Raw genomic sequence first — 15,788 nt, 5'->3', positions numbered from 1 at the left:
GGTGCTAGTTAAGAGCTGTATTCCTTTTTAATGTAAACATTTCCCTGCAGATCCTTATACAGAAGAACACACTGACTAGAGGAATAAGAAGGCACAGTAATTCATGACAGTATTCAGTAGGAACTACCAAAGTAGACTAAGACCCAATCCACCTCAGATGGAAGTTTCAGGGAGTTGTGCCTGGGGAGGGCATGATGCGGAGCCAAGAGCAGGAAAGAGAGGATACCATGTTCAGTTAAGATAACACATGGGAAAGCACTTTTTAAAACACTCAAGCACTGGGTGGGAGGGTCTGCTGACCAGCCATAGGGATGCAAAAGAAATGAAGAAATATGGCTTCTGCCCTGGAGAAGCTTAACAGTCCAGTTGAGAAGAACCCGTGTGCCCAAACTGATAATTTATCAACTTTACCATGCCAAATATAAACACATGTGAATCCAGTTGTTTTTAAGGAATGCTGTGATGTAGGCGGATATGATGCTGGAAAGAAGGGAGCATGGGAGAGGCCCCAGAACAACCACAGCCAGATCCTGAGGCCTTGGGCCTGCCCCAACCTCTGGGAGGCCCAGTTTTTCCCATCATAGAGTAGAGATGACCATCCTTGCCAGACTCAGGATGGTTGTGCAATCTAATGATAATGTGTATGTGAAAGAACTTTTAAAGGCACCATTAAAAGCATATAAAAAACTATTAATTAATTTACCTATATTTTACCAGCTTGTTAAAGCACAGTCTATCCCAGCAAATAACTGACCCCTCAGTAATTACATATAAGCCCTGAAATTTTCCTCCTTAGGAAAACTAATACCTGGGACTCCATTTGCATTGAGTTTGTAGTAACTGTAAGGCAGTTTTTTTAGGGGGGTGGTTGGAGGAGGAGGGACACTTAAGTGTTTAATACTTTAACTACTAAGTGGATGTTTTATTAATTTAGTGACTTTCTAAGAGATGTGGTTTATCGGTGTTAGCTGTGTGAGCATCCTGCCTCCAGAACAGGCATTCCTCTTTGACTCAGCTCTCTTCCCCTAAAAAGCAGTGTTAAAACTTGCGTGCATTTGATTTTCCCAGAAAGCATTGCTGCCCTGGAAACAGGCTGGAGGAACTTTGGAAAAGGTGGAGTCCTCACCCACTCTTGAGTCAGAGGCAAATACTTCAACCACATAATTAAAGTTTTCTTCACAAAATAGGGGATTGTGAGCAGACACTGGCAGGAATCCAAAATTCTAATTTCTGACTATGATTTAATTTCAATTTTAAATAAATCGGTTTTTAATTTAAAAAGAGTGAGCTTCATAACATTAGCAATGATTGCAACATTAAGCCCAGTGTTCACAATCTAGCAATATAAAACATTATTTATATCTGAATCGTAAACAGCCTTTTGAAATGGATTATGGTTTTTCTCCCTATTCTAATACAACCTGGAGGGTACTAAAAAGTGTTGTGTGAAATTAACATTCTGCTGACTTTCGCCTATAAATGAGAAGCGAGCTATTAACATTTGTGTATTTTCATTATGTAAATTGTGTTAACACATGCCCACAAATTGCCACCAGCAATGCAATAATTTTCTCTCAGTGATCATAATGTGTCCAAGTGAGTCATTTTGATTATGACATGCTAATTACATATTGCCTTTTTTCAGATTCAGAAAAACCAGGGATCTTTAATGGTAAGCTTTATGAGTTCAGAAAAAAATTCACTTTTCTTTTTCCTGATGGCTGCTTCCTTTGCATGCTTGAATGCCTTGTTTTAAACTTAGCAAATTGCATTTTGAAGAAAATGCAAACCTTTAACTGCCTGTATTAGATTAGGTACCATTAGAAATAATAGAACATCCTGAGCATCAATGTTTTTATAAGAGTTTGCTGTTGTTGATTAATCTTGCTATATTTTATTGCATTAATGATTTTTTCTTTCCACTCCACTGTAAAGATATTGCATAGAGGCTAATACTTTTTCCTCTCTTCTTTCCCATTGCAGCCTCTCCAGCTTCTGCAGTGCATTGTTGATGAGGTGAGGCATCGTCTTATGTGCTTTCACTCCTAAAGTCATTCCTAATGGTGTGGAAAGCTTATATTTTGTTTCCTAATGAAGCACAGTGCCCAACATCCTCAGAGCAAGTTGTGTTGTATGGCTCTGAGCTGTGTTACGTGAACTGGCCTTGTCCTGAATCCCGCTCTTCTGATGCCGGCTGAGGATCTCTGCCAAAACAGACTATCCTACAGGCTGGTCCTTGCGGGTATCAGAAGCCCTAAAGACAAAACATGATAATATTAATTTATCCTCTCTCTGGCCAGATGGGGATGGAGCCGGAAATTAAAGTGGTACCATTTTTTTTTTCTGTAACAGATATTTAAAGTCATTCAGTAGACAAGGGTCAGAGTTGAACAGCAGAAATAAGCTGGATAAAATTTGTCCTCCTTGCTTTACTTACCCAAAGCATAGCAGAGTGACAAAAGCGTTGAAAAGCTCTAGGTCAACAATTCAGCTTTAATTCCTCATTAGGCATTTCCCCTGAACATACTCCTGACTTTTTGTGCTTGTAACTGGTATTCTCACATGTTAAGTCACCCTACCTCTGATCATCCTTATCCATCAAGTTTCACTGTCCCTTTGCCTTCATGGAGTTAAGCTACCTGAATTTCATTCTCAGTCAGCTTTCTACTTTTGACTCTGACTTTGAATTCCTTTTTTTCTGTAAATTAGCAGTCTTATGGTATACACGATTCCAATTAAGAAACATTGATGTTTTGTAGAAACAGTTTTTCTGGGCTTGGGCTCGCCTGCTAGCAGTGTTTATTTTTTAAACTTTAATTTTACAATATTTGAAATGCCTGTAGTGAAGGCGATAAATGTTTCAGATAGGAAAGTTCGAAAGAAAAAAAATCGTAATTCATAATTATTCCTCTCAATTAAACATCTGTATAACCAGTTATGAGATTTGGGAGAAAAAATAAAGATCCTCCTAGGAAAAAAACAAACACATACACATATCACAACAATAGTAAGAATGGGCTCCAGCATCCTTAATGGCTGCATCAGTCAGTCCATATATCCCATGCAAGCCATAAACCATGTTAGTGCAAAAATGAAGGCACCATCCGGAAACAAATGGAGGCCCCATTATCTCAAATATCAGACAGACCTCCTGGATCTAACAGCTCATCAATGTCTTCTGTCATCTTAGATTCTGAAGGCCTCCCATCCCCATCAGAATTCTCCTAATTAAACTGATTTTCCTGAGCTCCCCCTTCAGGATTGCTTAGGAAAGTGTCCCGGGAAATTTGGCCTACCCAGTCAAGTGCGCAGCCTGCCACATTTCCTGGGCTCTACTGTTCTTGGTCTGCCAGACTCTTGGGCATCAGAACATTCAGGTACAGATATATTCTCCAATAATACAGGTATTGCTGGAGCGCTCACTTGAAGATTTTCTGGATCAAGTGGATATTTGTATTCCTTATTTAAAGTAGCAGTGATTGCTATTAAATGTAAAATATTTTACTTGTTTGAGTTGGGCAAAATCTTGAGACTTTTGAAATCATCATAGGGAGATTTTCTAAGGAGAGAAGGTCTATGTGATGAAGGACAATAGCTTATAACTTAAATAGTATGTTTTTCTTTATAGTGCTTCTTCCTCAGGTGAGAGAAAACTGTAACTTAAGACATCTAAAAACATTGATATCTTTTTTTATGAAGACTTGGGAAATTCACATATATCTTTAAAACAAACGGAAGTTGATCTTGGAACCAGCTGATGGTTGGTAATAAGAGTATTAGGAATGAGTTGGCCAGATGACCTGCCTTAGGCAAGGTGCGTCATAGCTTCTAAGAAAGGAGGGTTTGGTGGGATCCTTTCATTACTGTGCTTGTCCCACGGTTGTTAGATTTCTCATTGCTGTAAAACAGTGCTTCTCAAAGGGTATGGGTAGTTCAAGGACTAACTACATCAGGATTATCTAAGACAGTTGTTTAAAATGCAGACTCTTGGACCTAAATCACTGAATTTGACCTTCTAGGAACGGAGCCCAGGAATCTACATTTTCCTAGCTTCCCAAGTAATTTTGCACAATAGAGTTTGAGAACCTCTTCTATTAATATAATGGCTAAGTCTGCCCTTGTGGATCCCAGAGGACAATTAACTATCTATCTTCATTTACATCTGACATTTAGGGCTTCTATTTCTGAGTCAGTATAACCAGCCAGGATTTGAACCATCTTGCTCCTTGGGTATGGAATATACCGCATTATAAAATGGCTCTCCAATGAGCCTATACTGTTTCTCTTAGGAAAAAATTAACAATCAAAAAGGACCACCATCAAAGGAATGTAATTCAGATAAGATGGGTATATTTGGAGTCATGTACAAAATAGCTAATAAGCAAAGCCCAGTGTAATGTACTTTATTTATTATTATGTGGCTGTCCCTTGACCTCCTAGCATGGCCTGGCAAAGAATGAAGAAGTAATAAAACAACATCATGTGGATAGGAGGTGGTGCTAGAGTGGCCAGGGGTAAACCTCAGGAGTTGGGAGTCAGGAGATGGAATTGTGGGACAAAGCGAGTTAGCCATTTTAGATCCAGATAGAAGACAACAAAAGTTAAACCAGAGGAGTAAGAGCCATGAACATGAAATTTGAACCACAGAATAGGAACTGGAAGGGTAGCCAAAGAACCAGGAGGGCGGCAGGGGGAGGGGGGTGCAGTTTATCCAGCTTGGACCTGGCTAACTCAGCATGTGAGTGCTGTCTTAGAGTCACCGTATTTGCCTCAGAGTTGCTTCTCTCAAAAGAACTTCTTACTGTAAAACTTATAACGAGGTCCACTGCAAGTCCTTGAATGCCTGAGTTGTAAAGTACTGCAGTTTGCTGTCAGTCTTGTGTGTCTGTGTGTGCCGTGTTGCCTTGGCCATCTGATGTCTTTGGGAGATAAGGGGGCCCTTACTGTCAAGGTAACTGATAACTGCTTTAAGCTCTGACATCAGTGAGAAAATGTGCACTTTTAGAAAGAATGTTTCTGAGAATACGGTAGGAACCTGAAACGTCTTGAAGTTGTCTGAAGAGTCTTCAATCACTATGTCAAGTGACACAGATATTTCTCTTTCTTCATATGATGAAGATCAGGGATCTAAACTTATCCGAAAAGCTAGAGAGGCACCATTTGTCCCCATTGGAATGGCAGGTTTTGCAGCAATTGTTGCATATGGATTATATAGATTGAAGAGCAGGGGACATACTAAAATGTCTGTTCACCTGATCCACATGCGTGTGGCAGCCCAAGGCTTTGTTGTGGGAGCAATGACTCTTGGTATGGGCTATTCCCTGTATCAAGAATTCTGGGGGAAACCTAAACCTTAGAAGAGGAGATGCTATCTTGGTCGTCTTGGTGGTGCTTGCTTTAGTTAGACATCTCATATTGAGGTTATATGTTTATGCTGAAAATAAATTGTTTGGGTCAGACAAGAACATGGTAATTTGAAAATTGGCCTCCTTTCTTGCCGGCTTGATTTGCCTGGTGACCAAGTTACTGGTGACTAGTTCACTAGCTAGGTCATTCAGGGGAGTCAGACCAGCACAAAAGAAACATGTCACTTTTAAATACACTTGATAGTGGTACCTGTCCACCTTCTTAAACTCTTCTGTTGAAATTAGTTCTAAAGAAGACAACATGTCAATCCTGAAAATACTCCCAGTTGCTGCAGAATATCATATGCTTTTGATGTAATGTAGGAATCCTATTTACCCCAGTTAATGTAACTTTCTGACGGCCTTGTGGACTGAGTACTGTTTTAAGGGCTGGTTGGCTCTTGAGGAACCCTTTCAGAACAGTGCATGGAATACAACATTATAAACCTCCCTGCAAGTCTGTGTGTGTTTTTAAACCAAAACTAAAAAGCTGGTAACAGAGCCACTTTGAAGTAGTATTTATTTTAGAATCATAAACATGAGAGTAACTTAACTTGTGGATCCCTTTTAGCTCTTTAGTAATTGCAGAATTATATTTTGCTGCTGTTATATTAGAATAATTTTAAATTATTTTGAAACATGTATTTTAAGTGCTAATGCAAAGGTAAATGAAAAACACTTTTTAAATGTGTGCAGTATGTTTATTTTCTCCAAAAGTATCATCAACTAAATAAAATCCCTACAATGGAAGTCATTGATGAGCAAGCTGGTTTGGTCAGACATTATACAAACTTTGGTATATCACAGAATGCTTTGTTGTACTTGTGAATTCTCGTCTAACCTGAATTTACATTCCATGGTGATAAGATGGTAAATGTAGTGTTATTAAAGTAAATGAACACATCAAAAAAAAAAAAGAAAGAAAGAATGTTTCTAAAATGTTTTTGCTTTTGGCACCCTATTGATAAAGTGTGGTGCGTTCCATTTTTCACTGATATAAAGGTTTCATTGTATCGTAACCTTTTCTTGATGACTCAGGTCCATGTTTTGAACACAGCACTGAACTAAACTTTGATGTATTGATGTCCTATAGGGTTATAGAATTGTGGGGATCCTGCCTTTCTCTTTTAGTGAATTTCCTAGCCATTTTGCCTGTGTTATTTTGCTTTGGCACTCAGCAGTATGCTTGGGCTTTTTGAGGTGTATAGAACCATTTGCTCCCAGACTAAATGGCCCTACAAGGATATGCTGATCTGCTTCATGCTTTTCTTGTGTTCTCTCTTGTGATCACCTCTGTTTTCTGTGGTGACTTGACTTGTTAGTGACTACTAACATTCTTGTCAGTGACTCCTTGTTAGCCTGATGATCTGATCATCTTGTCTTCAGTCTTTACACTCCTCACAGTGACTGATAGCAAAACTGAAAGGTATCAAATGAAATTGGATACCCAAGTGCTATGTGTAAGGTCAAACACACTCATCTGAGAAGAGCAAATAAGACTGATGAAGTAAAATGAGTGGACATGTGTTCATTCATTTCAGCAGATAGTTCTCAAAAGTGCCGACTGTATACTAGCCCAAGTTGACCAGACCATGCTCAGGACAGCCTCCAAGACCAGAGGGAATTGGGCTTCTGGGCAAGGCTCCCAGGTCAACTGCAAATTAGGTGAGTCAGGGTAGAAAGGCAGAGGCACAGTCGCAGATCCTGGGCCAATGCGGTGTGCCAGGACCCAGGAGGCTATGTAGCCATCCAGAGCTCTCCCTAGCACCTGGGCTCCCAGTTTGACTGGCAACAAAGGACTGGCCACACTGGTGATGGTAGATGGGAACAGAGAGGTGATAGCTGAGTCACCGAAATCCAGGGCTGGCTGGAGCCAGCCAGGAAATCAGTGAATTGAGGTGCTGGAAACTACAAAGACTGAAGTGGGCACTTCCCCCGTGAGCCTACCCAGCCACAGACTTGGAAAAGATAATGGTGTGGAAATGAGTAATTATGCTTCCGCATAGGGTGAGTACTGTACAACCCAGAAACAGGAGGGTTTGTTCTACCAGAAGAGTATGTGTTCTGGGGGTAGATTAAGAGAGGGCCTTGAGGAGACGTGGCATTTAAGCTAGGTCCTAAAGCATGAATAGAAGTTCACAAGGTCCAATGTCAGACAGAAGGGCTTGAAACTGTCTGGCAAGTCATTTTTGAGTTCACAGATGTATTTCATAATGTTCAGGATATCTAAAATATGACAGCCAGAAAAAAAATGGATTATTACTCTGAGTATATATATATGTATTTCAAGCATATTACAGCTAAAAATAAATTTCTCTCTAACATCTGTAGGTGCTCAGCAGGACAGTTAACAAATTTCTGATATATACCTCTGTTTACTTATTCCTTTTACTAGGAAAAAGTGAATTCCTGTAAGTCATGATCAGAAGTATCTTCTACATAATAGGTTATAAAATCAACACAAAAAAATTGGTTGTGAGACTCCTCTGCTGGTCCAGTGGTTAAGACTCTGCCTGCCAGTGCAGGGGACATGGGTTCAATCCCTGCCTGGTCCAGGAAGATTCCACATGCCACAGGACATCTAAGCCCATGCACCACAACTGCTGAGCCTGTGGTCCAGAGCCCACGAGCCGCAACTACAGAGCCCTCATGACAGACCACTGCAGCCTTAGAGCCTTAGAGCATGTGCTCCGCAACAAGGGAAACCACACAGTGAGAAGCCTGCACAGCACAACTCGAGGGTAGCCCCCGCTTGCCACAGCTAGAAAAATCAGTTGTAACTCTTCATATTAGTAACCCAAAATGAGTGATTCAAAAGTGAAATTAAGAAAACAATTCAAGTTAGTTAGCATCAAAAATGATCAAATAGTCATGAATAAATTTAACAGAAGTAGAAAACTTCCACATTGAAAATTACAAAACATGTTTGAAAGAAATTAAAAGACTTTAACAGAAAAATATCCCAGATTCATGGAATGGAAGACTTAGTGCTGTTAAGATGGCAGTACCTCCCAACTGCTCTAAAGACTCAATACAATCCCAGTGGATTCTTGTAGAAATGAACGAGTTGATCCCAGAATTTATATGGAAATGCAGAGGAGTCAGAGTATCCAAAGCAGTCTCAGGGGGAGAAAAAACAAAGAGGATTCAAACTTCCTGAGTTTGAAACATATTACAAGTTACAGTAATCAAGATAAGGGTGGTTCTGGCATCAGAATAAATGTGTGGAATGTCCTGTCCAGCTGAAAAGGACTGCTAAGTACAGATCATCATAGAGAAACTTATTTCTGTTTTCTATTTTTTAACTTTGACATTTGTATTGAGGTATAATTTATATAACATAAAATCTGTTCTTATAAAGTGTACAGTTCAGTTCCAGAACATTTTCATCACTTCACAAAGAAACCCAGTACCTGTTAATAGTAACTCCTGGTACCTCTCTCTCCTCCAATCCCTGGCAACCACTAACTAATCTATTTTCCTTCTCTGTGAATTTCCCTGTTGTGGACATTTAATATAAAATTGGACATGTAATATCTGGCATTTTGTGTTTGGTTTCTTTCATTTAGCGTAATATTTCCAAGGTACATCCATGTTGAGGTATTTGTCCGTATTTATGGTCAGGTAACACTCCCTTGTATGGATGTACCATTTTTGTCTGTCTTTCATCAATTGATTAACATTTGGGCTGTTTCCACTTTTTGACTATCAGGAATAATGTTGCTGTGAACATTTGTGTACAAATTTATATGTGGATGTATGTTTTTAAATCTCTTGGTTATATGTACCCCATAGTGGAATTGCTGGGTCACACGAAAATCCTGTTTAACTTTTTTTTTTTTTTTTTTCATTTTAACAGCGTTTATTGCTTAATATTATCCAAGTAGTACATGTTTAGAAAACCATAGGCAAGTAAAGTACAGGAAAATGCCAGGGTCACCCATAGTCACCTATCCAGTGGTGGGCCCGATCACACTCTTTCTGTACATCCTTTATACCTTTGTTTTCTCTTATATGTGTATTAATATTGTATTTAACTTTTTGATGAACTTCCAAACTGCATTTTACAGCAATTGTACCATGTTACATTCCCATCAGCAATGTATGAGGATTCAGATTTCTCCATGTTCTTGTCAACACTTGTTATTTTCAGTTTTGTTTTTTTTTTAATTGTAGTCATTCTGATGGATATGAAGTAGTCTCTCATTGTGGTTTTGATTTGCATTTCCCTTATGACTTAATGATATTGAGCATATTTTCATGTGTTTATTAATTGTTTGAATATCTTCTTTTCACTTCTATTCAAGTGCATTTTCTCTTTTTAAATTGTTTTTTATTTTTAAATTACTAGTTTTGAGTTCTTAGAGTTCTTTATGTACTCTGGATACTCGATTCTAAATCTTCTCTCCCATTCTATGGATTGTTTTTTCACTTTCTTGATGGTGTCCTTTGACACATGAAAGTTAAAATATATATATACATATATATGTGTGTGTGTGTGTGTGTGTGTATATATATTTTAACTTTGAGGCCTTTCTGGTTTGATCACAGGTTAGGAAGCTTAGATCTCCACACTGTCCCCATCCCACCTCTGGCAACCACATAAAAGTCCTTAGAGTTCCTTAGATGACAGTTTGAAAACCACTGATTATAGCCCAAACAATCATTCTATAAACCTGTATTAATCCCAGAGTTAGGTACAGGGGATAGGGAATTAGTTAAGATACAATTGCCAGTAGGCTCTGCTTTAGTTAAGGGGACAGGCTCGTAAGCAATCATATATGAGTTGAGTTGAGTTCAGTCGCTCAGTCACTTCCGACTCTTTGCGACCCCATGGGCTGTAGCCTGCCAGGCTTCCCTGCCATCACCAGCTTTAAACTGCAGCTAGTGTAAGTGGTATGAGACTTGATGAGCTCTCAGAGGAGTACAGTGACTGCTGTTTTACCTACTCACATAAATGAGCATGTATGATAAGGCATTTAATGATGTTTGCAGCCAATAAATTCTAGAGTCTTCTGTCCATGGGATTTTCCTGGTAAGAATCCTGGAGTGGGTTGCCATTTCCTCTTCCAGGGAATCCTCCTGACTAGGGATCGAACCCAAGTCTCTAGCGTCTCCTGCATTGCCAGGCAGATTCTTTATCACTGAGTCACCTGGGAAGCCCCCTTATAAATTCCATGTGTACCCAAAGTGTAGACAAGGTGCAGGGGATACACAGAGAAGAGAGCTTGTAATGAAGCGGGTGGTAATATACCAGTGGGCTCTACAGAGAAAGGAAGCCCCAGGGCCAGTAGGAGTTGGCCTCACAGATACTTGAGGCCCATATGGAGTTCAGCATGGCTGCAGTGCTTGGCAAAGTATTAAAACAGATGAAGCAACAGCCAGGTTTAGAAAAATCTTTAAACATTGTACCCAAAAGCATTTGCAGAAATGAAAGAGGAGGGGGTGGGTGAAAGGGTTTTAAGCAGAGAATCAACAGAACCAGATTTGTGTTTTAGAAAAGTCACTCTGACGGGCTTGTGGAAAGTGGATTGGGAACAACAGGAATTTACTGTGCTTATAGTCTTGATCAGAAAGTATGCAGACTTTTCACTAGGACAGCCTTAGCATGTTTGCAGGGTGTTTAGGAAATAGAATAAACTGAATTTGGTGAATAATTGGACATAGGGGAGAGTGGGAGGATGGAATCAGAGGAGAAGCGTTTGGCATGGGCAGTCAGGGCCTCACTGAGATGGGGCACAGACACACACATACAGAGGAGATAATTAGCGTTTTGTTCATAGGACAGCACTAAGCACCTCGTTCAAAACTCAATTCCGGGCTTACCTGGAGGCTCAGTGGTAAAGAACCCACCTGCCAATGCAGGAGACACGGGTTCAATGCCTGATCCGGGAAGATCCCACATGCCTCAGAGCAACTAAGCCCACACGCCATAGCTACTGAGCCTGTGCTCTAGAGCCCACGAGCCACAGGTCCTGAAACCCACGTGGCCGGGAGCCCATGCTCTGCAACAAGAGAGGCCACTGCATAAGAGGTCCACACCCACACCTAGAGAGTAGTCCCTGCTTTGTGCAACTAGACAGAAACCCACACAGCATCAAAGACCCAACACAGTCAAAAATAAATAAAGTTATTTTTTGAAAAACTATCAATTCCTGTTTCAGACTCAATTACAAGAAATACATCAGCTAAAGTTTTAAGTTCCCAGGCTTTTTTATTGCCTGTCTTCCTAGTACTGTATCTATTCATAAGTATTTGTTGAATGAAATTTATGTGTAATTATAAGAAGTTACTACTTTTTTTAAGACTCAGAAAACCAAATCCAAAAAGTAATAGTGTATGATGAGGAGATACTTAGCTAATAAATACAGTCCTTTATCAAAACTCACAAGTCTGGCCTTAACCTTTATGATTTACCAGCTGTTTTCCACTGTGTTCCCAATGTCACATTGCTTTCCCACTACACTGTTTTACAGATGAGGAAACTGGGGGCCAAAGGACACAGCTCTTTTTATTACACTGTAACTGCCTTGATAGAAGCAAAAAGTGACAGCTGAACATTCTGGCATCAAAGGGAGAGATTATTTTTCAAAACTGTAAAAGAAGACAACTTAGAAAGCATTGCAGACATGCCCCCAGGGCAGAAGTATATTACAACACAGCACTGTCTATAAGAATGACTCCATGCCTGTAAAAAAGAATTGAATTCTCTTCTGCATATTCTGTTTAAGTTGGCAGGGAGGAGATTGACTTCTTTTAGAAAGATTTATGTATACAAAAGGATTGGCTATTAAACCACTATTACCTTTTAAAAATTCCTTCATGGAGAATCACTCCTTCTTAGGTTGACTGAGGGCTGGTTAACTGGGAAGCTGCTAGGGTATGCACATAGGTGCTTTCTGGGAGTGGAGGTAGGGGTGTGGATGTGTGAACTTGGCTGTCTCATAATACCTCCTTGGAATTCAAAGAGTGGTATTAACCAGCTCCAGAGGGAATAATACCCATTCATTTTTCGCCCGAGGGCCTCCACCATAATTCTGATTTCTGAAGTTAGCCAAGAGTAAAAGGAATACCCCCACCCTTCCTGCTTCCAGCATCCTAGGGTGGCCGGTTGCTTTCATAGAACGTAAATTGCAGGTAGTTTAAGTGAGACAAGAGTCGATGGCCTGAGCTGTCTGACAACCCATGCCTGCCTGGAGCTAGCTTCCCACCACAGTGGCTGACACTCTAACCACTGGCTTAAATGGGTGTTGATGATGTGGGATTTCATGTTATTTGTGACTTGTACAACTTAATGAGTGGGAGGCATTAGAAACTTGGTAAGTTAATACAAGTAGATACATAATAGTTGTATCCTCCTGCAATATTGTTAACCAGATCTCTGTCTCAGAATGTCAGGAATGTATAATTGGGATCCTGAAAACCGATATTCCTCTTTTATGTAAGGCAATCTTTTGAAATCTAATACTTCTTTTGAAAAGTCTAGTATGTTTAAATTAATGCAGTTTGAGTGGTTTGAAGATTGAAAATAGGTTAGCATTAAGGCCATGATTCCTTTAGTAATTACTTTTTCTTTTGGTAATAACTGTTTCTTTTTTTTAATAACTGTTTCTTTAGAAATGACATTAACATTCTACCAAAACACAGCAGTAATCCAAAAGTTAATGTTCTGTTCATTTATAATTATATTTAATTCATATTTATGAGTTGTTGGGAGGAAGGAGAAAGAAGGAAGGAAATTTTTAAAATGTAACAGAAGAAGCAAGTTAAAAACAGAAATTTTCCTGATAGTCTGAAAAATATAGTCGTTTAAAGTGGGAAAAAATAATTTTTAAATACAGCTATATAAAATCAGATTTTATTAGCTACTGCTGAAAAATATATATATTTTTATTCTTAGTGGCACTGAATGAATTCAGTGGATAGATTTTTTTTTTTTTTACTTATTTTTTACTAATCAAAATATTAGCATAAACATCCCTATGATCTTGATCTTGGTAAGTCAATTAGATTAGTGTGTTTTTTTAGACAGGGAAAATTCTGCATCTTCAGTCATTGAACAAGTAGCTTTGTGTTGTTTTCTTTGAATTGTCCACGAAGCCTGATGTATTATTAATGAATTAATTTCTTGGTGGTGAAGGCTCGTGAATAGCTTCTGTGAATGGGCAGTTGCCTGGTGGGGCCAGTTTTGGCTGCTGTCATTTAACATGTGTTGCTCTATTGTGAAGTCTTATCCAGCCGTAGGACAGTGCTCGTTTAATCCACCGTGATGGGACCTATACACCCCGAGCCCACGTTGGATGCCAGGGTCAGTTACGCAGCAGCTCGGGCTGGGGCACTGCTCTGCCTCACTGCCGAGTCGCCGTAATCATTTTGCCTGCCGTTAATTTTCCCTAAACCAGGGGAAACATGTCTGTGAGCTGTACAAATGTTCTCAAAAGAGTCCAAACTGGTCGGCTGGGGTGTTGCCTCCATTCCAGAACGGAGGCAGCATTCCAGGGAGTGTTAAGCTCCTTCCTTCCTCCTGGAAATGGAAGCGTCTGGGCCCACGAGATCCCTGATGTTCTGAGGTCCAGAGTAGCAGATGGCATTATGATTTTCCAAATCCTGATGAACGTTCTAACTGAACTTGTTCATTTCACAGTATGTAGTTCTATTTTTTTCACTTCCTCTCCCTTCCTCCCCCTCTGTTCCTCTCTTTGTTCCTCTCATACTGGCTAATTTTAAACTGATTCAGTATCTCCTTTAGCCAGCTTTCAGTCCTCTTGTCTTTGTGTTTATTGTATGGGACCAGGTATGGCACAATTTGACATACAATTCTCAACCTGCGACTCGCAGCTGACATCACCTTTGAATTGGTTTATAAAAATGTGTAAGCAGATACGGCCGACACTCCTGCACCGTGAAGCCGCTGGAAGTTCTGTTCTTTCCTGTATCTGTAGCTGGCAGTGTGGGTGGCACCGGCAGTAATTATTTTAACTAACAGTTGAGTGAACGTTCAGGAGGACACACAGTGTGGTGATGGGGACTTTGGATTTCAGCAAGTTCCCTGAGTCTATCTGGATAGCGTTCTGGCTTGTTGATTTTTCAGGACACGGACCTGCCAGGTTCTTGCCCTTGAACAGTATGTGGATGTAGTTCAGCTGTTTCAGTGTTAACCCTTTACCAATGAAAAAAGGAATAATTCCTTTCATTTAGGAACTGTTAAGAGCTCTTTCACTCCTGGATTTTCCTCTTGCATTTTTGTTTAATATAGTTTATGATCTACCTTTAAGATTGCTTTTAATCAGCACTCCTACACATAGAGCCTGGTGAAATGGTAGTGTGTACATTAACATTATAATTTAGGTCTTGGATCAAACATGTGTAAGCTGGACTTTTCCTGAGGAAAAAAAACTAACCTTACCAGTATATGAAATTCAAACACTATATAGGGACTAGGTAAAACCACAGGTAGGAATTGCTGAATAATTACCTTTAGACTGGCCTGAACAGGAGGCTTCCCACGAGGGTGAGCTCATTTAATGGTTCCTAAAACTCAATCTTGTGGATGTCAGTGGTCATGCTTGATTATTTGCACCAGTGTTTTATGAAAAAGCAATAGAAATGCATTGGGAGGCTACAGGGAGAGTGGTAGGGAACAATAACAGGTTTTACTTTTGTAAATGAAATCCCTTTGGTGTGAGACAAACATGTTTCTTTCTGCTTTGCCTAACCCATTGAAAAGGAAGACAGATATGAATGTCAGTGTGTCTGTGTGTATATGTGTGTGTACCATCAGATAGGCTCCTCTAAACAATACTGTGAACTATAGCTTATGACCAACAAGAGACCTAAAATAAAAAGAGGAAAAAAGATGTTCGTTGACTTGGGAAAAGAAGCAATTGCAAATATGGTTTTAAGACATTAATCCATTTCAAGTTTTCCACCTACTAATTTTCAAGGAATTTTATGAAACACAAAGATCTTTGCCATATGTTTAGAAAATATCTGAGTAAATGTAAGTCTTTTAAATGACAAAAAAAAAAAAAGAAAGGGTTAGTTTTGACATAAATGACAAAGTTTATCTTCTGTTTTATCCCAGTACTGAAGAACTGCCAAAACATTTAGGAGAAAATGGGGAGGAGGGTGGGGACTGCATAATCTCAAATTTCAGAGGTTCCTTTAGAACTGTTTATTTATATTTTGTGTTTTTTATAAGCCGTCTGGTCGTGATGTTCTCTTGGCTAGTATCTGGTTATCCTATGATTTAACAGTTTGCGGGTAAGGTGGATGTTTCAGTGGTGAAAATTCTAGCCTTTTGCCCCTGGTTCCAGGTCCACCTGAGACAAGTTAAATGAGCTGATACTGTCAGCCAGGACCCAGTGGATAGAACTTCACACC

At 39.6% G+C, this 15,788-nt stretch overlaps 2 protein-coding genes across 5 annotated transcripts in view; both read left to right on the top strand.

Moving 5' to 3' along the window:
* The window catches only part of MAP2K5 (mitogen-activated protein kinase kinase 5), a 282,322-nt gene that overhangs the window by 216,290 nt on the left and 50,244 nt on the right, over window positions 1-15,788 (top strand). For all 4 annotated transcript variants that reach the window (XM_086322839.1, XM_086322837.1, XM_086322838.1 and 1 more), the window contains 2 exons: window positions 1,646-1,672; window positions 1,984-2,016. In XM_086322839.1, coding sequence (XP_086178965.1) covers window positions 1,646-1,672; window positions 1,984-2,016 — 60 coding nt within the window. The remainder of the gene's footprint in view (window positions 1-1,645; window positions 1,673-1,983; window positions 2,017-15,788) is intronic.
* Window positions 5,023-5,465, top strand: LOC147365292 (HIG1 domain family member 1A, mitochondrial). The gene has a single exon (XM_086322841.1). It carries the CDS (start codon window positions 5,076-5,078, stop codon window positions 5,355-5,357), a length of 282 nt encoding a protein of 93 aa, XP_086178967.1. The 5' UTR covers window positions 5,023-5,075; the 3' UTR covers window positions 5,358-5,465.

Source organism: Bos grunniens, chromosome 10, assembly GCF_055505025.1.
Source record: "Bos grunniens cultivar Pamir isolate PY7600 chromosome 10, Bosgru_T2T1.0, whole genome shotgun sequence".
Classification (NCBI taxonomy): Eukaryota; Metazoa; Chordata; class Mammalia; order Artiodactyla; family Bovidae; genus Bos; species Bos grunniens.
Note: the sequence above shows the minus strand (reverse complement) of the source record. Positions and strands in the feature narration are given on the sequence as shown.

What these genes read in the sequence shown, in the direction of transcription:
- LOC147365292 (XM_086322841.1), top strand. Translation starts at nt 5,076, where the DNA reads ATGTCAAGTGACACAGATATTTCTCTTTCTTCATATGATGAAGATCAG.